The 20,672-nt window shown below is 56.5% G+C and overlaps 9 protein-coding genes across 9 annotated transcripts; 1 reads left to right on the forward strand and 8 right to left on the reverse strand.

Moving 5' to 3' along the window:
- Nucleotides 1–48: 48 nt before the first annotated feature.
- F5Z01DRAFT_735085 (S-adenosyl-L-methionine-dependent methyltransferase) lies at nt 49–1,271 on the reverse strand (the record flags this gene model as incomplete). Its single annotated transcript, XM_046266768.1, has 1 exon — nt 49–1,271. The coding sequence occupies exon 1, from the start codon at nt 1,162–1,164 to the stop codon at nt 49–51; it is 1,116 nt and encodes a 371-aa protein (XP_046120340.1). The 5' UTR covers nt 1,165–1,271.
- On the reverse strand, nt 1,272–3,070 carry F5Z01DRAFT_650104 (Metallo-dependent phosphatase-like protein). Its single transcript, XM_046263137.1, has 3 exons — nt 2,218–3,070; nt 1,723–2,152; nt 1,272–1,671 (listed from the first exon to the last, which is right to left on the reverse strand). The coding sequence occupies exons 1-3, from the start codon at nt 2,769–2,771 to the stop codon at nt 1,480–1,482; spliced, it is 1,176 nt and encodes a 391-aa protein (XP_046120341.1). The 5' UTR covers nt 2,772–3,070; the 3' UTR covers nt 1,272–1,479.
- Nucleotides 3,071–5,543, forward strand: F5Z01DRAFT_650107 (Smg-4/UPF3 family-domain-containing protein). Its single transcript, XM_046263138.1, has 3 exons — nt 3,071–3,378; nt 3,441–3,694; nt 3,751–5,543. Exons 1-3 carry the CDS (start codon nt 3,304–3,306, stop codon nt 5,264–5,266), a joined length of 1,845 nt encoding a protein of 614 aa, XP_046120342.1. The 5' UTR covers nt 3,071–3,303; the 3' UTR covers nt 5,267–5,543.
- Nucleotides 5,473–6,744, reverse strand: F5Z01DRAFT_509459 (uncharacterized protein). Its single transcript, XM_046260336.1, has one exon. It carries the CDS (start codon nt 6,481–6,483, stop codon nt 5,680–5,682), a length of 804 nt encoding a protein of 267 aa, XP_046120343.1. The 5' UTR covers nt 6,484–6,744; the 3' UTR covers nt 5,473–5,679.
- On the reverse strand, nt 6,639–8,274 carry F5Z01DRAFT_509213 (uncharacterized protein). The gene is made up of 2 exons (XM_046260332.1): nt 7,039–8,274; nt 6,639–6,987 (listed from the first exon to the last, which is right to left on the reverse strand). Exons 1-2 carry the CDS (start codon nt 7,982–7,984, stop codon nt 6,794–6,796), a joined length of 1,140 nt encoding a protein of 379 aa, XP_046120344.1. The 5' UTR covers nt 7,985–8,274; the 3' UTR covers nt 6,639–6,793.
- Nucleotides 8,275–9,051, reverse strand: F5Z01DRAFT_509701 (uncharacterized protein). The gene is made up of 2 exons (XM_046260338.1): nt 8,714–9,051; nt 8,275–8,665 (listed from the first exon to the last, which is right to left on the reverse strand). Exons 1-2 carry the CDS (start codon nt 8,820–8,822, stop codon nt 8,382–8,384), a joined length of 393 nt encoding a protein of 130 aa, XP_046120345.1. The 5' UTR covers nt 8,823–9,051; the 3' UTR covers nt 8,275–8,381.
- A 2,261-nt stretch (nt 9,052–11,312) lies between these two features.
- Nucleotides 11,313–14,947, reverse strand: F5Z01DRAFT_509164 (fungal-specific transcription factor domain-containing protein). Its single transcript, XM_046260331.1, has 6 exons — nt 14,514–14,947; nt 14,421–14,445; nt 14,142–14,159; nt 13,929–14,062; nt 11,459–13,861; nt 11,313–11,401 (listed from the first exon to the last, which is right to left on the reverse strand). Exons 1-6 carry the CDS (start codon nt 14,696–14,698, stop codon nt 11,338–11,340), a joined length of 2,829 nt encoding a protein of 942 aa, XP_046120346.1. The 5' UTR covers nt 14,699–14,947; the 3' UTR covers nt 11,313–11,337.
- Nucleotides 14,948–16,031: 1,084 nt separating this feature from the next.
- Nucleotides 16,032–16,583, reverse strand: F5Z01DRAFT_634741 (uncharacterized protein; the record flags this gene model as incomplete). Its single annotated transcript, XM_046262086.1, has 1 exon — nt 16,032–16,583. One exon carries the CDS (start codon nt 16,581–16,583, stop codon nt 16,032–16,034), a length of 552 nt encoding a protein of 183 aa, XP_046120347.1.
- Nucleotides 16,584–17,241: 658 nt separating this feature from the next.
- Nucleotides 17,242–20,366, reverse strand: F5Z01DRAFT_618433 (phosphatidylinositolglycan class N; the record flags this gene model as incomplete). Its single annotated transcript, XM_046261033.1, has 4 exons — nt 17,242–18,035; nt 18,086–18,339; nt 18,396–20,139; nt 20,189–20,366. 4 exons carry the CDS (start codon nt 20,364–20,366, stop codon nt 17,242–17,244), a joined length of 2,970 nt encoding a protein of 989 aa, XP_046120348.1.
- Between the last annotated feature and the right edge of the window lie 306 nt (nt 20,367–20,672).

Genomic DNA, 20,672 nt, shown 5'->3' on the forward strand with positions numbered 1-20,672 from the left:
AGAATATGCGGTGTGTACATGTAAAATTTTGGCCTGGCTAGCAAAGCTTCAGCGTGTAATGTGTATATCAAAGACGCAATGCCACACACCCGGTGCAAAGGTCTTGACTTGCTCGACGTGCGAGGCTCTGGCGCTCCGTTTCGGGGACGGCTCTGAGGAGGTCCAGTCCTCGTAGCGCTGCTGTATCTTCTCTTGCCGGGCGCCAATATCTTTCACGCCGACGTTTTCGTGCAGATGGAGCCATGTCTCTGCAGCCTCATGTGTCATGTCGAGTGCTGATTTCCAGACGGGCTCACTAGTAGGCAAAAACCCACCGTTGACATGGCGAAGGTCCTTTGCTACGCCCAGGCTCTGTTGCATATGCTGGATCCTTTCCAGGGCCTTTTGGTTGTGCTCCAGGAAGATGATGATCTGCTCGTCACCAGATAAAATGGCATTTAGGGGCAGGCTTAGGTCCTGGCCTTGCACAATCTTGACGCTCCAGCGGTTGGCTCTGGCACCCCTTCGTAGCCCTTCGACACTCCACGGGTTCAACTCCCAGCCCAAGACCCTAAACCCGAGCGAGGCGTAAGAGAAGACGAAATATCCTATCCCGGCATACAGGTCCACGGCCCATTCGTCGGAATTCTCGGCTCTTGGGAAGTCAAGCAAGCGGGCCTTCTCCTTGACGTTGCCCCGACTGAACATGGTCCATCTAGGTGCCCATGTCTGGATGATACCGTTCTGGCGTGTCGACACCCACAGTGCCTTCTCGTAGTCCGCCTGTGCTGGTTCGGCTGGCGACGTCGCGGGCCCAAAGTCCCCATGAAGCATTCGGAGTCCTATCGGGCTGCGCAGAACATTCTCCGACGACGCGTCATCGTCCTCGTGAAGAGGGATGCCCTCTGTGATGGCGAGATGAGTCAACTTGACGCCGTTTGCTTTGGAGAGCTCCTGGAGTACCAGAGGCCACAGTTTCGAGAGATCATCCTGCAAATACAACGTCCATGGATGTTTGAGGAAACTGCCCGCTGGTAAAAGGGCCATGGGCTCATAAATTGTGAATCGCTTCGGCGCCGTGCTGAGTAGCTCATGAGCATCTGCAGGTGAGATCTGGAGGTGCGACGTTTCGAGCCATTTTGTGATCGCGCTGTGAACGGGCGTCCGAGTCTGTTTCTTAGCCATCGTATGTGAAGATTTTACATCTTCTTCAATCGGCCTGCTGTTGATGCAGGCCGCCGGGTACTCTCATTGACTGGCAGATGCCGCTGGGGGAAAAAGTTCACAATGGCGTTGCGGATGTGGAGTCACATTTCAGCAGTCTCACGTCTCAACCTCAGTATGACAATCATGTACTTCATTACCCAAACAACCCGTGCGTACCCGTCCTGTTCCATCGTTTCAGACATCAAGGGGTATCGTGGCCCTATACTAGTCTACATGCAGAAGAAAGGCAACAACAAATCCAATGGCCCGCCAAGGCCCGCGACCAGAACACGCTCACAGGAAGTAGTCGCTCGGCCCTCTCCTACTCGCCGGCAAGTGTCTCTGGTCGTCTGGCACCGCGGAAAAGATGCTGAAGCGGGGGCTGAGGTCCTTGTCCACAGACATGATGGACGCGACGTTGCCGCATCGGTAACAGTAGTTGGGCGCCGACCAAACGGTCACGACCGAGTTCTCTGGGAAGTGGTACTGCAGGGGTCAGTGATTACACACGACATGGATGTATCCGCCGCAGCTCACCTTGTATCCTTCATTCACCAACTGATGGGCTCTCGCTATCAGCTTCAGGTCGTTCACGTAGTTGAATTCCTTGGCCACCTGGTCGCCAAACAGCCACCCTGCGCCGCGCGGGCTGATAGCCCACGTCTCGACATCTTCGGGGTCGGACCACACCAGGTCACAGAACGCGCCCTCGTGCGGGATCTCCTGCGCGCGCGCGACGACACGGATCTGGTCAATCGTTCGAATCTCGGGACTTAACCCGCCGTGCACACACAGTACTTCCCCATCCACAATGGCCGCCAGCACCAGGAAATCGAACACGTGACAACATGCTTTCCAGACGGAGGCGTTGCCGTACTTTTGTTGACATTCTTCGTAGAATCCGTAGACTTGTGTAATCTGCCTAGACTCGTGGTTGCCGCGGACGAGCACAATCCGATCAGGGTATCTAGAGGTGCGGTCAGCCATCATCATCCTTCTGTATCATCACACACGCTGTTGACGAGGCCTTACTTTGCCTTGAGGCACATGAGGAGCGTAAACGTCTCCAAGCTGAAGTAGCCGCGGTCCACAAAGTCGCCCAGAAACACAAACCGCGTGTCTGCACTCTGTGAAGATGTGACGCCCACGCCAGAGTCGGCGGTTTGCGGCCGCTCCTCGTCCTCGCCCTCGACGTCTGTCGCGCCCGGTGGGTCTCCTGACGACCGTAGCTTCTTCCGCAATTTGGGGTTTGTGATTTCGGTCGGCGGCTCGATATCGTCCGAGGTGATTACCGTCGTCGCGGTCTTGGGGGCCTGGACGTTGGATTCGCCTGGCATGCCGCCCGCCACGCGGAAGAGCTCGAGTAGATCGTAGAATTGGCCGTGAATATCGCCGCAGACTGTAACCGGTGTCGAGACGGGCTGGATGTTGGATTCCTCCATCAAAATCTCCTTGACCTTCTCGCATAGCTCCTTCATCACCCGTTCGGGCAGGTAGTGACACTGCTTGGCCTCCTCGAGCCATTCATCGAGGCCTGAATTGGGCCCCAGGTTCGCGGGGCCCGGTCGCGGTACTGTCGATGTCATTTTCGGACGCTGACCCGCCTTGTCGGGATGGATCAGGTTGTAGGTGGAGGCGAGGCAGGTGTAGGTCCTGTCGAGGACAAGATATCATAGCAGGGCGCCGAACCTCGATTCCATGCGAAGGTTGTGGCTGATGATGGATGGCGGGGGGGCACCCGCCACGCTCCCGTTCCAGGGCGTAATGGTGGGGCGAGAGCGCTGGGAATGCCGGAACTGGGAACTTTGGGCGGTATTCTCACCACTGTAGCTAAAGGCAAAATAAGAATAATTCATGGACCAATTTTTCTGATGATGCGCACAGTAATGAATCTTATGGTCACTAGCTCTGTACCTCACCTCTTTCAGGTGGCTGTTATCGTCACCAAAACGAATCACTGTCTCTGCTGTGACACGTGACATCCTCATTCCTGACTTCATCGAGACCTGGTGGGGCCTCAATTGAGCTGCCATCGCCGTCCGTTGCGTCTTGAACTGATACATCAAACGGAACACGTTCCTTGTCATTGAGGCATCCCTAGGTCGCTGCTCGTCCAGCATGTCGGGCGCCACGCCTCAACCATCCTCTCGAAGGGGGAAAGCCGGACGTCATCGCTCTGCTAACTTTTCAAGGGTATGTTCTACTTGGTACTCACGCGTTGAGACCTCAACAACCACTGACGCTCACTCCTCTAGGGAAAGGACGGCGCAGCCAACAAGCCCAACAGTACTGCAAGGCAAAGCGACAAGTCCAGTGAGCCTAATGGCAAACCAGAGGGCCAGAAACCCGCCAAGTCCAAGGCTCAGAATGATGGCGAGAAGCTGGTAGTGAGACGCCTGCCGCCAGGCATGACCGAGGAGGAGTTTGTGACCATTCTTGGGCCCGAATGGGAGGTCGACAAGGGCAAGGTCGACTGGTTCGACTTTGTGGCGGGCGGTATCTCCAAAGAGTGTGTGGATATGATCTCAGTGAACACGGGGAAAGCCATGCTAACCTGGGGCCCAGTCTGTCGAAGCCTCCGACGCCAGGTCGTGCGTACCTCCATCTCATGCGCAAGGATGATATCATGCCACTCAACGACGCTGTGCGCTCCAAGACCTGGGAAGATGTTAAGAACACCTTTACCAACACTTCACTGGTCGGGCCACCGACTGTCGAGTTCTGCCTCTACAAAAAGGTCCCTGGTGCAAAGAAGCGTGTCGACTCGCGACAGGGTACCATTGATCAGGATCCCGAGTTCCAGGCCTTCCTTGAATCCCTCGCCAACCCGGTCCAGACTAAGGACGTGGAGGCAGAGTTTGAGGAATCCGATAAGACAGATGCCAAGGTCACTTCGACACCGCTGGTGGAATTTCTCAAGGAGAAGAAGGCCAAGAGCAAGGAAAATGCCAAGAAAAACGCTAAGGGCGAAGGAAAAGGCAAAGGAGCTGCCAAGGATGACGACCAACCTAAGAAGAAGGGCAAGGCCAACAAGGACGACAAAGCCGAAGCATCCAAGGAGCCGGTCAAGATTCTGACCAAGAAGGCTGCCAGTGAGCAGGCCGCGGAAGCTGCCAAGGCGGCTGCCGGCCAAATCAACGGCGCTGGCAACAATGATGGACCCAAGAGTCGCCGCGCTGGCATTGCTGCGGCCGCTCGTCTGCTCCAACGCGACCTAGGCCTGAGTCCGGGTAGTGCCCATAGGAAGGCGCGTCAGGAGGCAGCCAAGGCTGGCGGCGACACCAAGTCCGACACCAAGACTGAGGCTGCCGACAGCAGCGCCAGCGTGGGTGCCAAGGCGACGGCTGCAAACCGGCCTGCCTCGCCTGCCCCTTCAGACGGCGGCGCCAGCAAGAGCAGCAATGCTGCTGGAAGCAAGTCGCAGCAGAATCGCAGAACCCGTGGGGCCAAGGGCAAGGCGACGGAACCGCAAGCCACGTTGACGCCGGCCAACCCGCCCATGATCCTCAAGAAAAAGCCAGACGGAGCGGCTGCTCCTGCTGAACCACAACCCGAGACACCCAGTGAGGGTTCCAATGGGCCCGCCAAACATCCAGCCGCAGCGACCAAGGCGAATGGTTCCAAGGCCTCGCAGCAACGCAAAGCGGCGCCTGCGAGTGGGCAAGAGTCCACCCGGGCCTTTGTCAAGCACGCAAACCCGTCCCAGGGCGTGACAGACGCCGCCCTCAAGCAGAGTCTGGAGGCATTTGGACCCGTGACTTTCGTCGAGATGGACAAGCGCAAGGGATTCGCCTACGTCGATTTCGCCGATCGTGAAAGTCTGGCCAAGGCCATCGCCGGTAGCCCCGTTGCCGTGGGCCAGGGCACTGTGCAGGTGTTGGAGCGCAAGGAGAAGAAGCCCCAGAACCAGCAACAGGGTACCCCGGCGGCGGAGGGGAGTGCTCCCAAGGCCGACAAGCCCCAGGGACGTGGTCGACGAGGGCGCGGCGGCGGCGGCAACAAGAACGCTGCTAGCGAGAAGGCGGCGCCCGCCGCAGGTGACGCCTCGTCGGCTGCTGCTCCAGCAGGGAATGGGGGATGAGGCTGAAGGTCAAGGGTGACAACAGAGTCTACCTGAATAGCATCACTAGCGAAGCGCGCCTTGCAGTGTGCAGCTGTCATATGCTGGCACTCACCTCCGACACCAAGCCCGCACAACCGGCAACGGTGATCTGGCCGATCGCCATCACCACGAGGGCGCGTCGACAGGACTCGGCGAGTGATCAGCACGTTCCTGAAAGACGCCGACGCTACTTTGTAGCAGAGAGGTGTCATTGTGCGTTGGAGCTTGGTCGGGAGGTATGGGATAGACGAGGAAAGCTTAACAGGGAAATTCCAACTCTTTTTCAGTTCTATTGCTAGTCATACCGAATTCCAGGCCATTGCTACCTTTTTTAACCTCCGAGGTCAAGGAGAAAAAACATGCAAATCTATCTATATGCGCGCAAAGCAAGGTTACAGCAACCCAAGAACAAATCGAAGGAAAAGGAAAAGGACCACGGCACCGACAAAGCCAACGGCAACAGCATCGCCTTCCTTGGCGATCCGGGCCCCCCACGCTTGCAACTCCACCAGACGCATGTTCTGCCCCGTGTCGCGCCTCGCTGACTTGAGACCAGGCAGGCCGTCAATGCTGTATGCATTCTTTTCCTTCTGGTAGTCAAACAGGGCGGCCGTCTCGACCTTTTTCGCGGCCCAGGTGTCCATTGTGGGACGGTCCTCAAAGACATCCCATTCAGCCCCCTTTTCCGACGCAGCTTGCTGTTGCTGCTCAGCTGGTGGAGTAGCATCAGCGGCAGCGTCGGGGTCGTAGAGCGCCTGCTTGACCCTAGGCACACCGTATCCACAGCTCGTCTGCACCTGGAAAATGTCACAGACGACAACCGCCCGCGCGCCGTCAAACGCACCCCGCTGACCCTTGCTGATCGTCCTCACGAGGTCATCGAAGCGCGGGTCGTCCCATTCGACGACGGTGCTCGTGCCGAACAGGCGGAGGATGCGCGGGGCGGCGCCGAAGCTGATGAACATGAGAACGAGGCGGCCATTCTCGTAGGCGTGCGCAATGGTCTCGCAGCCGCTGCCGGTGCGATCAATGTAGGCGCAGCGGTTGGGGGTGAGGAAGGCGAGATGGCTGGACGTCTGGCCCTTGGGGGAGACGTTGATGTGTGGTGCGTGCGTGGGGGCCGAGGCCGTGAAGAAGACGGGCTGCTGCGCGGCCCAGGCGGCGAGGTCGTCGGACAGGGATGGGTAGAGCTTCATGGTGTCGTGGGGTGGCGTGTCGTGTCGTGTCGTGACGAAAAAGCCAAAAAGATGTTGTGAAGTGTGAAAGCGCTGAAGGGGTATACGTGTGGTGGGAAAACTGATGGCGAGAAAGGGGGTATATCAAAAGACCAAGACGGAGGAAAGAAAGAAAGGAAAGAAGAACCAGGATCGAACTCCAAAGGCCAGCGGGCAACAGCGACGGATCAAATGCGTTCAGCCTCGAGCCGATATCGTTGCAACAGTGATACGCAGACCGGAGACTGGAAGCAGTCCTCCTCCATGCATCGGAGTCACGAATACCCCATCATCAAGTGCCTGCAGGAGGGTAGGGGCCGGGGACGGAACTCCACCGTGGACCGCAAGTCGGAGGACGACGCAGCGGCAGCCGAGACATGATGGTGTGGTCAGTGTGGTGCGGTGACTCAGCCCTGGTTCGTCCCTCGGCCAACTGCCCATGTTTGTGCTCACATGCTCTGGGTCCGATTCCAGAGCCAGTGGTCACTTTCGGTCAGCTTAAGCACTACCGATGCACCGGGTGGGCATGGTAATTACCGTCCTCGAGGTCATCGTCGTACACTGCGCTGCTGCCGCTGCTGTACGCGCCGCCCGCCCCGGGACTCAGCGGGTTCGGTGTGCGCGGGACGCTGCGACCCATGTTGGCCGTGTTGGACGCGTTGAGGGAGGACTGGCTGGTCGAGTACGAGTGGCTGTGGCGGTGGGTGGACGAGGAGCGACCTCCAATGTGGCTGTCGCGACGGCGCGTCGTCACGGGAGGGCGAGATTCCTTTGTCGGGGTAGTCGGCTCCGGCTTGGCCTCGAGACGTTTGGCAAGGCGCTTCTCCATGGCTTTGGCCTCGCGCTTCTCCTCCTTGTCGCGCTCCTTGTGGTCACGGGTTCGACCGCGCTCATCCCGCCGGCTGCTGGACTCTTTGGAGCCACTCGAAGCGGCTGAGGCAGGACCCGAGGCGGATTCCAGCTGAGGCGCGTTGAATCTGTCGATCATCTCGGCGAGCTTCTTGTCGATCTTCACGTAGTCGCTCTCGAGCGATGTGTACTGCCCCTTGAGCTCCGTGTGTCGCTCCTCCAGGCTGGCGTACTGCTTGGCCCAGCGCTCGTTGAGAGCCCTGTAGTTGGCCTCGAGGTCTTCAATGTGCTCCTCTTGGCGCTCACGGTCCTTCTTGAGCGACTGGATCTGCGCCTTGGCGTCGCGAGGCAGACCGGCCGCCGGGCTGATGGCGATGGAGGGCACTGGTGCCTCCTTGTCCCCAAACTTCTTCTTCAACTCCAGGTAGCGAGTCTCGAAGCGGTCTCGCTCTGCGGCGATAATGTTGAGCTCCGTGTTGGCTTTGTTCAGTGCATCGCGCAGCTGCTGCTCGACATCTGCAGGGACTGAGTAAGCATGAGAAGCAGAGTGAGGGCGGCTTGGACAGGGCGACGAACCGGAGTCGTTCCTCCTGCTGCCACCCGAGCTGGGTGAGCTGCGATGGTGAGAAGGCATGAGTGGCTCAAGGTCGTGCAGACCAGGCACGAGAATTGAGGGTTTCTGCGGTTTCGGTTCGTTGCGATATGTATGTATGTTTAATGCAGTGCGTTGCTGCCCAACCACACAAAAAGCTGCAAGAATGCGCACAAAAAGGGTTCTTCTTGTCACGTATCCAATAAGCGAAGACGAGGCTTTGATGGAAAATGCAAGGCCGTCTGGATGAGAAGAGAGCAGCGAGTACTTATATAATGTGCGAGAGGACGGTTGAAGGAGGGAAAGAAGAAGAAGAGAATGGGTGAGTGTGTTCTCCTTGTAAGGCGAGCGAGGTAATAAGGCTAGGCAGAATCGCCCTTCTGTGATGGTGGTCGTTGTGGAGGAGGTGGGCGGATGAACAGCCACACCCTCTCTTTTACTACTTTACCCTCCCTCCTTTCCTGGGCTTGTTGTAATACGTGGTTATTTGTGTTCTTGCTTGCTTGCTTGCCTGCTTACACGCCCTTGCGTGCGAAAAGCAGGTACCGTATGTTTGGGGGTCGCTTTGCCACTGACAATGAGCAGGCGAGCGAGCTGGCTCACAAGATCCTTTTTTTTGCGTGATGCGGGAGAATTTGGGGGGACAAGGAAGAAAATTGTCTCGCAGCAGCAGCTGTGCGCAGCAACAGGATCGACTGCTCGCTGGCTTGTCCGCTTGCCTGCCTGCTTGCCAGGGCATGAGCCCAACCCTGGATTGAAATTACGACTCACTCTGCGGGAAATTTATTCGAGCAAATGGTACCAAGCCAATGCTAAGAATAAGGATACCGAGCGAGCGTGCGACGCCCATGTTGAGAGGAAATTTCGCCGTCAGAAACATCCGAAACGCGCTTGATGCCCGATGGGCAAAGCGCCCAGGCACCGGAATGCCACAAGAGGCAGTGAGCGTGCGTACCTAGACTCATGGCCCTGGCTGCCATTCCTGGCTCGCTGGCCGTCTTCACATTGAAGAGGTGACCTAGAAAGGGGCATGATGAAGGACATGGACCGCCAGGATCAAGCGAAACATGATACCTAGGACGGGGTATCATCCAAGCAAAGCCGGGCCGCTTGGGCGGGAAGAAGCGCGCAACGGGACGATCCAGTCCTGTGTCATGGCATTGTAGGGAATAAAGTGGACGGCCACAAGCAGAAAATAGCAGAGCAGAGCAGAAAATGACCAATTCGGCGGAGGCCCGCGACAGCTAGGCAGGGGTCTAGATGAGGGTTGAGTCCTTGACAGGGAAGATCCCGTCCGGTTGGGCTCTTGTGCGGGAAATGACTTCAGCAGCATCTTTGGTTGACCTCGAGTCCCAAGCGCTTGTCACTTCAAAGTTCAAAGTTCACCGAATCCATGGCCAGTCTGAACATCAGACACGCAAAATAGCCCCCATTCGTGACTCTTCCATGTCGCAGGTACCCGCGGCAACCACCAGCCAGCGCCAGCGCTGTCTGTCGGTCTGCGCCGCACCGCCGCCACCCATCATGATCATGGCGGCAATGGGCGCTGGCCGTACTACATAGTAGTTGCGTGGGATGATATTATGAAGCAGGCATCGTGAGCCAAAGTCGAAAAAGGCACGGCACTCCAGACTGAACGTCAAGATCAGTCAGTCAGTGACAAGCAGGCAGAAGAACCCCCTCTAATAGAGTCACCCCCCGTCCGTGGTGGCGCCGCACCCGCGCCTGCCTTGGCGATGGTTCTCAACGTGCGTCCAAGGGAAAGGACGAACGAAGCACGCAGCTCTGTGAGTCACTCGCTTTTACATGACCATCACCATCTCCAGATGCCGTAGCTGCCTATTCGAACACCTGTCTGGGTCGACGCTGATACACCAACAAACAAATCACCTCCTGATGAAATGGCACCCTTGGGTCCATCATTGACTCTCCTCATCCTTTCCCAATTGCGAGTATCCGTACAACAACAAGACACACAATACATTAGGTACTAGTAGCCTTTCATCGCAACCGCGGATGCGAATCTGCGCGTTATCCGCAGCAGCTCCCGCACACTACGTACGTACTCCATACAGATGCAAGCAGTCCGGCCTGCAAGTTGCAACCCGCATGCACCCCCAAAACCACCCAATCCTGTCCGTTCGTAGCGTCTGCCATCAACCGCGGCACCAGCAACCGCTTGCCAGAAGATTCTCTCCACCCGTGGTTTCGTCGTAATCGTGGTGCGTGTAGGTACTCTCTGGGCCGTAGGGCTGATGATGCGCGTGCGGCGTGACGGCAACAGTGGACTCTCCCGTCCGTCACCCTCCGTGTGGCGAGCTGTCCGTCTAAAAGTTAGCTGCCTTGCCACATCCCCCGCACAGACTATAGGTTCAGGTACATGAGCAGCGTGAGCTTTCATTGTTCGATAAGGAGATGTTGCGGGCTTCAGGCACTGTCCCATGCCGGCGTGGTGCACGCCATCGAGTTCCGTTGACATGATCATGTGCCTACCCGTGTGTCACTTCATGAACCACGGCCTGGGAGGTTTCCAACCAGACATGCAATGTCAATAGTCGCAACATACTAATTACAGAATTTGCATCAATTTCAATATTAACCTTTTACTAGATCATTAGGTGGCAGACAACAACTCACACGTTCTCTCCGTGGTCGATGCAGGGTACCCTAATCCGCACCTGACATGACCAATCCTCTATCCATCCATCCACCGCCGTCTCCCTCGATTCTATACCCGTCCATGCAAGGCTGAAAACCGGTTTCTTGGTTCCTAAGCTTATTTGAATCCCTGGACAGCTGAAAAGCTGACGAGGCACGGAATAGGATTCGCGGCGGCGATGGGTGGGCTGCGCCTCCAGTGCAACGTGAGCAAACACGCAGCCAGACAAGACAGCCTTGCTTACGGAGGATGTCGGCGGCTTCGTCAGCCCTGTTTATTAATCACGAGTGCGTTCCGAAACAAGTTTGTTCTTCCGCATGTGTAAAAAGTTGCGTGCCGGTTGCCTTGATCAAACACATTCGACCCCCTTTTTTCGCCTTGGCTGTTTACTTGCGTACCCTACGCCCTTGTCGTTGCCTCTTGGGTGGGGAGGACAAGCAGGATATTCATCTACTCTCGGCATGAAGCAACAGAACATGAGCAATGGTTTCATATGGCATATGGTTGCAATACCACGTAGATACTACTACAGCCACTCGAGCTTGCCCGCGCTCATGCCATCCCACCACGGCCACGTTGAAAGCTCCAGCTCCGGGATATTTTGCATTATGTTCTCATTATCCACAGCCCACATTAGCACTCAAATGCTTCTTTCATGTGAAAGGGGTACAGTGCGATCCAGCTGATGAGCCTGTTGCGCTGCCATTTGCTGCGAAACTTGCACCCCCGACAGCCCTCAAGTCAGGGGCACATCAAAGTTGATGTTGCTCGCGTCCCCATTGATCCCGAAGAATTGAAACCTGCACACAGAGTTAGCAAGGAAATACCCCCAAAATACCACTCTCAAAAGCGCTTACCAGTCCTCGACGTTGAGCGTCGTTGGCGCCGGCTGCCCAGGGGCCGACCCTGTGCTCCAGCTACCCGGACTCTGCTCATCCTGGAGCATGCCGTCAAAGTTGGGCTGCCACATGTGCGACTGCCCGCTGCCAAATGTGAACTGGTTCGGATTCAACATGCCGTTGTTGTTGTTGTTATTGTTGCTATTGCTGTTGCTGTTGCTGCCGCCCTGGTTTCTCTGCTGGAAGTTACCTCCCTGGCCCTGCTGAGACCCTTGCTGCTGACCCTGCTGCTGTGTCGACTGCGGCTGGGCGGATGCCATGGTCGGCGTCGGCATCGGATTCATGAGGCTTTGATCTATGCTTTGGTGGGTCTGTGTGGGCGACATGGCGGGGAATGCGGGCATGGCCGAGCTGTCGGGGAACAGCTGGTCGGGCTGGAAATTCTCCAGCAGAGACTGCGACAAATTTGGCGAGTTCCTCGTCACGAGGTACAAATCGGGAGGCGTAGTCGGCACGGAGAAGGAGGGATTGAATGGAGTTCCAGGTCTTGTTTGCGACCTGGAACCAGTGCCCCCCATCCATGTATCTGAAGGTGCTCCTCGTGGAGGCGAGGTCATCATGGACGGCTGGGCGGGCGTGAAGCCCTCGGCCCTCTGGCTCGGCGTCTGCGGTCGCGATCGTTCGTATGATTCTTGAGGAGTGGGCGCATTCGGCGTAAAGTCGATGGCCATGTCGTCGTACTTGCGTTTGCCCCCGTCGTAGGTTCGGGGATCTGAGAGACTCTGCATCTTCCGATGGCGTTTCACGCCGGCCTTCTGTAGCCTCTCCTCCAGGCCCTTGTTCCCGAGAATGGCCTCGAACAAGGTGTACACCATCTTTGCGACGAGCCACACCTTGGAAACCTCCTTCATAGCTGCAAGACACGTCCGTAAGCGGTCCTGCGTGACGTGCTGAATCGACGGTACCGGTGACCTCATCTGGTAGACATGCATGATAAGAGCCGAGAACAAGCTGTACACAATGAAAGCCGGACAATAGCGCAGCTCGCCATGGACACTCAGGTTCTCTATGATGGATGTGATCATACCGGCAGCCTGGAAGGCAATGTTCCGCGAAGGGTAGGGTGACTCTTCGGCAAGGTTCTTTGCCCCATTCGGTGGCATGTGTGCCCTGTGCAGCAGACACAGTGTGGTATAGTAATTCGAATGCAAGAGGGCCGACCAGAAGTGGTGACGTGGTACTTCCCAGTACACAATCTTTGGGCAGTTCTGGAGCCAGTCGGCCAGGGCCATGTCGCTGTGGGTGAGGTCGATGGCGTTCCGCTGCCGTCCCTTGGAGGCCACAGAGTACTGCTGCGAAAGGACGAGCCCCATGATCTCGCACAGCTTGACGTATTGCAGGAAGAATTGGACGTGGACCGGGTCGGGAGGATATTCCCCGCCTCCTTCGGCATCGTCTTCGATAAAGTCCTCCTCCGTCAACATCTCCACGTCCGAATCATCGAGGTTGATGCCGACAGGTCGACCAAGCGCAACGGCCACGGACCGATCTCGCGTGAACAGCGTCCACCATATCCTCTTCCAGAGGCGCTTGTCCGACCGGCTGAGTTGTGACTGCTCGACTGATCGATGCATGCCAGACCCTTGCGCAACAATCGTCGCCACACGGCTCCAGTAGAAGACATTCTTAGTGACGTCCTCTGGACCTTCCCAATACCACCCCATGAGCAGTACTGCCTGGACAATCGTGACGCGGTCATCTTCGTAGTTGGCGTCGAACAGGGCTTTGGCGCGCTTGTAGAAGGTGAGGGCTGCCGGGTTCGTGGACCCATTCGTGTCCATGAGCTGGGCATTGTTGCAGACACGGGAGCCGGCAAGAAGCACAGCTTGTAGCAACAAGAGTGATGGCGGATTTTTGGGATCGCGGTACCGCCTCATGAAGCGTGTCCGGTTGATGACAGGCACAATAGGGTGGACCCATTTGAAGTAGGCCTCGATGAGTTCGTCGCAAAGCTCGCGAGGCGGCAGCAGAAAGGCCCCTCGTTGGTGAAGGATCTCGATCTCGACATTGTCCAGCTCCGTCAGCCGTGCCCTTGAGCCTCTCACGTTTTCAGGCAGGGGGTAGTGCACAACATCGGCCGCGCCTTGACGATCGTGAACCAGCAGTGTCAAGTTTGACGACTCCCCCAAGAAGGCAACTCTGCCGGCCTCTGTAATCGGTGCTCGTGTGAATTTCGGTTTCATGACTAGGTTGAGGTAGGTGTTGCTGTCGACCTCGTCCTTCTTGGCCTGGGCCTCGGTCTGCGTGGCTAGGGGCGTGCCTTGGTTGGTGTGAGAGCCCACGGGGCCCTGCGAAGGAAACCCAGCGGCGGCTGTCGACTCGGCATACTGCGGTCGATCTTCGCGGTCGTCCCCTCGGTCGCTGTAGATTGTATATGCGTCAGCCCCAAATGCCAAGGTCCAGTTGTGGTGATGCCAGTTAGACGTACCTGTCCGAGTCTCTCCCCGCCTGGACGCTTCCATTCTGTGTCTTCTTGCGCTTTGGGGTAGGGATGCGACATTCAATTTGGAAGGCGACGCAGTTTGTGCACGGCACACCGAGGCTCGCGGCATCGCATCGAACCTGGAGGAGGCGGGGTCAATCACCAGCTCAGCTATCACGAGGGGGCACATTGCAGCTGCAATGCTGGGGATCGACTCACCTTGCGAGCGTGACATGTCTAATTAGGAAGTCAGATATGTTAGCAAAAGCTTATCTCATGGTTGTGCAGGTCCGTTGGCGGGCAAAGGCCGACACGATAGACCTTTGGCGGCGTCGTGAGTGGTTGCGACCAAGATGCCTCGGCTGTGGATGGAGCTTGGATGGGGCGACGGCAATTGTGACAAGCAGGTCAAATGCCACGGTGCAGCAACCAACCCCAGGGCGATGACATTTGTCGAAACACATCTCAAAAGAAAAAGAATTTCTGCTTGCAACTCACCTCGCACGCTCTTGAGGCTCGCTGCCTGCCAGCAGGTCAGTACACTCTGGACGACTGGACGCTCGCGGCGTTCACATGATTCACAAGACGCACCTCCGGAAACTCATGCTGCCAGCAGCATTGGATTGCGCATTGTTGGGCGTGGGCGCAGCGGGCTTGGACGCGCCCGAATCTTGCGAAGCGGCATCTGGTGATCTCGTCTGTTGCTTCGGGGGAGGCTGGAACTGTTGCTCCTGCTGGCCCCCTGGGTTGTCGTCAGGCGTCATGTTGTGATCCATGTGTGCGTGCCTCGGCTCAGCAGACAGGTCAAGGACAGACGGTCGGGGTGCGTTGGAGTTGAGCCTTGGGGTCGACAAGTGGGCGACCGGCAGTATTAGAGTCGGGCCTGAATGGAACTAATGACACTTGATCAAAGTACGGTAAGGGAAGGCAAAGGGAATGTCGGAAGCAGCGGCGACGGCGGGCTCCAGTCCTGGCACGGAATTGAAGAGACGGCGAGTTTGAGGCCGGCTGCTGGCTGCATCAGAGGATGGATGATGTGGCTGTTGCTGGGCAGAGCCCGGGTTATAGGTTACGTCTTGAGGCAGAGGCGTGCGTCGACGTTCCGGAATACGTTGTCGCGTGCTTGCAGCCTTCTCGCCTGATGCCCCGATAATTTATCGAGCATGTGCGTGCAGTGCAGTAGTTGGAAGTTGGGCAGATCGTCAATCCAATTAGCCAGCCAGCCGTCCCGTCCATCATCAAACAAGTGGCAGCCGCACCAGAAGGCACTTTCCTCACCTGAGGTCCAGTTCTTTGTGGGTGGCAGCCTGGCAGGAGCCACTAATCATACTGCTGGCAGTGGCAGGTAACAGGCGCCCAGACTCCAGGTCCGGAGTCCAGACAGACGCCAGCGCCCCGCCCCCGTTACTCCGAGTCCGTCCCCTGCAATTCCAAGCAGCCTTTCGATCTGACCCCAGATGTGCTCTAGTCTAGGTTCTACCGTTCCTGAGACTATTTACAGGTACATATGGGAATAAATCAGCATTAAATACAAAGTATATCATCAGCTAGTTTTCTTCACATTAGGTAATTTGCTAACATAGTGGACGATGTTGGTTTGACACGTGAAACATGATAACCAAGTAGTGGGGTGAATCACGGGAAAATGGAGCTGAGGTCTGTAACATGGGGCCGATTCTCACCACCATCTTCTTTACCTGCGCCATCCTCCTCGCCAAGACTGCAGACATCTGCCACTTTGCGGGGTGTCCTGCTCGCGCTGGACTGGGCTGAACCCCATGGGCCATCTCGCCCTGCGTCAAGACCTAACCCTGGACCGTTCCGCATCTTGCCGACCCTACCCTACCAACATGAAGAGAGCCCAAGGTGCTGCTTTCGTGTCCCACGTCAGAGACCACGAACGGAATATAGCTCCTTGATATGGCCATGTTCATTGTGTAAAGCAAGAAATCATGCTAGCAATTACTCGTACTGCTTTGTCAAGTGCTCTTCCACAGCTTTACGGCGTTGTCGCGGAACAACTTCTTCCTATTGTCGTCCTGACCCTCGAGCAGATCAATCAGATAGTTCGTACAGTAGACAAGCTGATTTGAGGGCTGATATCTTGGTTCAAACCTTGCTGTCCTGTAATAGACAGCTCAAAGATCCAAATCCCTCAATAGTGTACGGATCGAAACAACAAACATCAGCAGAGTCTGGAATGTCAGGGTGGCCCATATGATCGAGCACGACGTCCACGCCCACTGTCGAGAGGAAATCTTCTAGAGCGGCCACGAAGCTCATCTCGAAGCACAGCTGTATGGTCCAGTCGAGGGGCTGCGCCGCGGACGCGTATTCCAACGGAGTCTTCTTGAAGTCTTCCACTGAAGTCTTCTCGTCGACGAACCCAAGATTGACGCGGACGCCGCGGACGCCCGACTCTGCCACACTTCTCCAACGTCTCCTCGTTGTTGTATCCATAGATGAAGGTTGGACGATGACATTATGCTCGGCGCCGGGGTTGTTCTCGAGCAGGGCATTGTCCCATTCTGCGAATACGTTGGGCGCGTACGTCGCGTTTGGACCCAGGAGGTTGTTTATGGGGTCGACTATGTGGATGCGGGAGTCCCAGGTCCCTGGAGGAATCATGAAGCGACATGACGGCTCGAATGTGTCAGTCATTGAGTGCGCCATGGACTTTCTCCCATCGTCGGACACGCGCACAATCTCCCATGAATCCTCGCGTTGAATCACTCCACACAATGCTTTGCGGGGGTTGAGATGTCACGGGTGAGAAGAACAACATCATAACCGTGCGGCCATCATCTAAAAAGGCCGACGTTATAAAAAGCCAGCTTCCTTGGTCGACTGACATCCGAACGACCCTGGTGTAATTTATGGAGTCTCTTTGCTAGCTCGACGTAAGGGATGGCAAGTCAAAAAGGGGCTCACCAAAACAAATCACCACTTCAAGTAATGCAGAGGAGCGTCGGTTTTTCAAAGGATCTCTGACGCGCCATATTGCTACTTTTGAGTCTAGAAATAGCGGGACATTAAGTACCAAGGCAGACCTCGCTAGCATTTCTGGAGGACGAAAGTACCCGCAGGCGTGGAGTGGATTGCGTTGGGCGCACAGGAAGGGCAGCTTCCTCATGTTGCTGGAGAATTTTGTCGCGGATGATGACCAACGAATGTGGGAATAAAGGAAATGTCTGATGTGCTATGCATAAGTCATGAACTATTTCCTCGTGTGTCGTCTCTGACAGCTTGCCATACCAAACGCCTATTCCATATCTATACACGTCCCGAGGCGTTCGCACCTATCTTTGTGTAACCCGTCTCAGCTCCTTTTCACACTTTTGCCATTGGCTGATACTCTCGGCTTGGTGTCCTCACCGTTCTCACCCGTGACGGACGGCACCCCAGCCAGGGCCTCCTCCACCTCCATCCCCGAGATGAACAGCGCGCTCACACCCTCGAGTGCCGCCACAAAGACGCACAGCAGACTGGCAATGACAAAGTGACTGATCGTCGATCCAATCTCCAACCAGGAGCCCTCGTCCTTGACGACCCAGAAGAAGTACAGTGTGAGGATATCACACAACCCCATGGTCAGGATGAACAGCGCGGAAGGGGCCACGCCCAGTCGCTTGTTCAGCACGCCGAGGTTAGCTGAAATGAGTGCGAACGGGATCATCAGCTTGACGATCAGCAGGGCGCCTTGCGAGAACGGGTCGAAGATCGGGATCAGTCGCGCGACACTCTCCAGGCTGAAGGAGGAGACCGATGCGACGTTGCCCGTGCTGAAGAAGGCGGACTGGAGGAGAATCATAAAGAAGAGCACGACACGGGCGTCTGAAAGCGTGAGCGCCCGCAAGACAGCGGCGCCAACTTTCTCGTCCTTCTTCGCCCGGCCATTCTGGGGTGTTCGGGCAGCGACAAAGTTCTGTGCGTTTGTCTCGAGCCTGACCCAAGCAAGAAGCAGCATGCTGAATGCCACGTAGAAAAGCCCCTCGTATGAGATGGCGAGAATGACAAAGGTAGGCGCACAGGTCAGGAAGATGACGATCAGTCGGTGCATGTAATGAGTCGTCTTGTCGAGCCGGTATGCAAACGGCATCAGGAAAGACACGACTGGGGATGGTCAGTTGGGATTGTGGCATGAATGCTTCTGCTTGACTTACTGAATACGAGCCATCCTACAATCTGGTTGCCAGGTGGGAGACCATTCTTGGATTGAATCGACAGGGCACTCGAGCGTGTCACAATGATGGACAAGATGATGAGGCCAACTTGCGCGCCAACCAAGACCCTGCCGACCGCCACGTCAGAGTTCGCTTGGGGTCTCTTGTTCGCTGACGAGAAATCCTTGAGGACAAAGTCCTGGAATACAAGGTACAGCAAGCCAATAAGGGCCATTAGTACACCTCCAGCGACACTGTCAGACGTTATTAGTAGGTGTGTCAAGTAGACTGGTCCAAGGGGACAACTCACATAAGTGTGACATCTTCGACCTTTTGCGCAGGCAAGAGGGTAAAGACGCTCATGACAAGGCAGGAAAATGCCCAGCCAAAGCTCAAGAATAGGTTGGATCTGAGGAACGAGAGGCCGTACGCGACAGGCCAGAGGGACCCGAGGACGAAGAGACCAGTGAAGACTTCGCGATGAATGTAGCCAAGGGCCAGGGACTCGATGACGGCCACGTAGAAAATAATGTTCGCAACCAATGCCATGACAGCGCCGATCCCCTGCACATGCGCAAAGAGCACTTTGCCACCCTGCACAAGGGACTCTCGCTTCGCAAACACCTCTTCCCAGAACATGACAGGGTAGAAGACGTATACGTAGTAGGTCCACGGCGCAGCCGAGACGTAAAAGTAAGCATAGAAAGTGACCAGCAACGCGGAGAAGAAAGTGAGGTGGCCGGCTTTCCTGGATGGGGAGATGTGCTCCTTGACGACAAAGGTATCAACGACAGCGGTGAGAGCATAGGCCATCCAGCCAAGGTACCCAAGGGTGACAACCGTGCGAAGGAAGAGCCAGTCGTATGTTTGGTAGTAGCGCAGACCGTCGAGAGCAAGGGCCATGAGCGCGTCCGTCTCCTCAACCGCCTCCTCCACCTTGCCAGCGTCGATGAGGGCGCGGATAGAGGCCAGTCGCGACGCGGGCGTCGAGCCCTCTGCGCTCAGCGCCTCAAACGGCTTGAAACGCATTTCCGAGGCGGCCTTCTTTTCCTCCTTGACGCGGTACATCTCCAAAATCCCCTGCGCATTGACGAGCGAGGCCTCGGCCTTGGCCTTGTTGTCTGCTTTCAGGTAGGACAGCGGGAGCTGCCCGACCGAGTTGGCGGGAAACTCGGTGCCGATCAGGTATGCCATGAGAGCAGCAATGTCGGCTTGCGCGACATCGTGTCTGCGCACGTGGTCGAATCCCCAGTCCGCCGAGAATTCGGTATGGCCCGGCGCCAATGTTCCTGGGTGCAGCTCGGGCCCGTTGACGCCAGAACCCCACACGACGAGAGGTGTCCGCGTGTTGTCCGGGTGCCCGTCCCCGTGGCTGCCCCAATCGCTCATGCCGTGGTCGGCTGTGAACACGTATGCGGTCCGGTCGTCGCCGTAGAACTTGTCGATCAACTCGGTGACCTCCTTAATCCCCTGGTCCACCACTTTGATGTTGTACAGGTACTCGGGCGAGTAGGGCCTGAACGTGTGGCCAGTGGTGTCGATACCCAGTAAGTGAAGGAAGAACACGACCTTGTCCTCGCGCACGGCCTTGTTCAGTTCAGGATTGGTCTCAGCTTCCTTGAAGAAGTCTTTGACGTGGTCGAATACCCAGTAGTCCAGATCGAAGCCGTCGTGGGAGAAATCCTCCATCTCTGCGCCATACATGTACGTATCAACCCGTCCGGGGACAGCACCATGCTCGAACATGGGGAGAATGTCGGGACTCCCCCAGCTCCATGTGTGCCTGCTTCGATTGAACACGCTGTCAAAGTTGACGGGGTTCATCTTCCATCCGGTCGCCACAGCTGAGACATCCTCGTACAATCCTGCGATGAGAGCGACATGTCCAGGGCGAGATTCGGTCGGCACGCGTGTGTGGGAGACTCCAAATGTCGCTTTCTCCAGCACCTGGTTTCGAATGAACGGCGCTAGGGGTCGTGGCTCAAGGTCCGCATCGGTCTTGGGGTACGGCTCGGGAAAGGATTGGAAGGCCTTGTCGGCTCGGAGTCCATCACCTGACAGGAAGGGTCAATGGCAGCCGTCATTCAAGGGCAGAGCACATACCAACAAACAGAACAAGGCGATCCGCGGGCGCACGCTGCTCGGCTTCTCGTGGCACACTGAAGAGGCGCATCCCTGAGACGATGGGGCTGACGAAGTAGATATCAAAGATGGACATGATATAGACGAGGTGGAACACCATGGCCGTGGCCAAAAACCCGAAGCGAGAGAACGTCTTCATGACGACGATTTGGGAGCTTAAAGCTCACGAAAGGAGGGGATTCGGTCGGATTTGATGAGGTCGCTGTTCGAGCATAGTAGGTTCAAGCGAGAGTCGACCGCGTCTGGGCAGTCATTCGTTAGTCTCGAGGGGATCAATTGCCCAATGCACCCGTTGAGGAGTCGAGGTCAATGTTGTACGGAGAAAAGGTGAGTTAAGGGAAGCAGGTTCCCCCTGGCTTGACCTCGAACTGGGCCAGGTACGTAATGTGGATGAGCATCTGGCTTCACGATGCTCAAGGGGTGGACGCGACAGGCACACATTTCT

This window comes from Emericellopsis atlantica (genome assembly GCF_019669845.1).
Source record: "Emericellopsis atlantica unplaced genomic scaffold F5Z01scaffold_7, whole genome shotgun sequence".
NCBI classification, from domain to species: Eukaryota; Fungi; Ascomycota; class Sordariomycetes; order Hypocreales; family Bionectriaceae; genus Emericellopsis; species Emericellopsis atlantica.

What these genes read in the sequence shown, in the direction of transcription:
- F5Z01DRAFT_650104 (XM_046263137.1), bottom strand. Translation starts at nt 2,771, where the DNA reads ATGACATCGACAGTACCGCGACCGGGCCCCGCGAACCTGGGGCCCAAT. An exon ending in CTCATGTGCCTCAAGGCAAA is followed by an intron (nt 2,153 to 2,217) that starts GTAAGGCCTCGT and finishes CCGCACCTCTAG; the next exon opens with ATACCCTGATCGGATTGTGC. An exon ending in TGGTGAATGAAGGATACAAG is followed by an intron (nt 1,672 to 1,722) that starts GTGAGCTGCGGC and finishes TGACCCCTGCAG; the next exon opens with TACCACTTCCCAGAGAACTC.
- F5Z01DRAFT_650107 (XM_046263138.1), top strand. Translation starts at nt 3,304, where the DNA reads ATGTCGGGCGCCACGCCTCAACCATCCTCTCGAAGGGGGAAAGCCGGA. An exon ending in GCTCTGCTAACTTTTCAAGG is followed by an intron (nt 3,379 to 3,440) that starts GTATGTTCTACT and finishes TCACTCCTCTAG; the next exon opens with GGAAAGGACGGCGCAGCCAA. An exon ending in GCGGGCGGTATCTCCAAAGA is followed by an intron (nt 3,695 to 3,750) that starts GTGTGTGGATAT and finishes CCTGGGGCCCAG; the next exon opens with TCTGTCGAAGCCTCCGACGC.
- F5Z01DRAFT_509459 (XM_046260336.1), bottom strand. Translation starts at nt 6,483, where the DNA reads ATGAAGCTCTACCCATCCCTGTCCGACGACCTCGCCGCCTGGGCCGCG.
- F5Z01DRAFT_509213 (XM_046260332.1), bottom strand. Translation starts at nt 7,984, where the DNA reads ATGCCTTCTCACCATCGCAGCTCACCCAGCTCGGGTGGCAGCAGGAGG. An exon ending in CGACGATGACCTCGAGGACG is followed by an intron (nt 6,988 to 7,038) that starts GTAATTACCATG and finishes GCTGACCGAAAG; the next exon opens with TGACCACTGGCTCTGGAATC.
- F5Z01DRAFT_509701 (XM_046260338.1), bottom strand. Translation starts at nt 8,822, where the DNA reads ATGTTTCTGACGGCGAAATTTCCTCTCAACATGGGCGTCGCACGCTCG. An exon ending in TCGAATAAATTTCCCGCAGA is followed by an intron (nt 8,666 to 8,713) that starts GTGAGTCGTAAT and finishes CCTGGCAAGCAG; the next exon opens with GCAGGCAAGCGGACAAGCCA.
- F5Z01DRAFT_509164 (XM_046260331.1), bottom strand. Translation starts at nt 14,698, where the DNA reads ATGGATCACAACATGACGCCTGACGACAACCCAGGGGGCCAGCAGGAG. An exon ending in GGCAGCATGAGTTTCCGGAG is followed by an intron (nt 14,446 to 14,513) that starts GTGCGTCTTGTG and finishes ACCTGCTGGCAG; the next exon opens with GCAGCGAGCCTCAAGAGCGT. An exon ending in GCGGGGAGAGACTCGGACAG is followed by an intron (nt 13,862 to 13,928) that starts GTACGTCTAACT and finishes TACAATCTACAG; the next exon opens with CGACCGAGGGGACGACCGCG.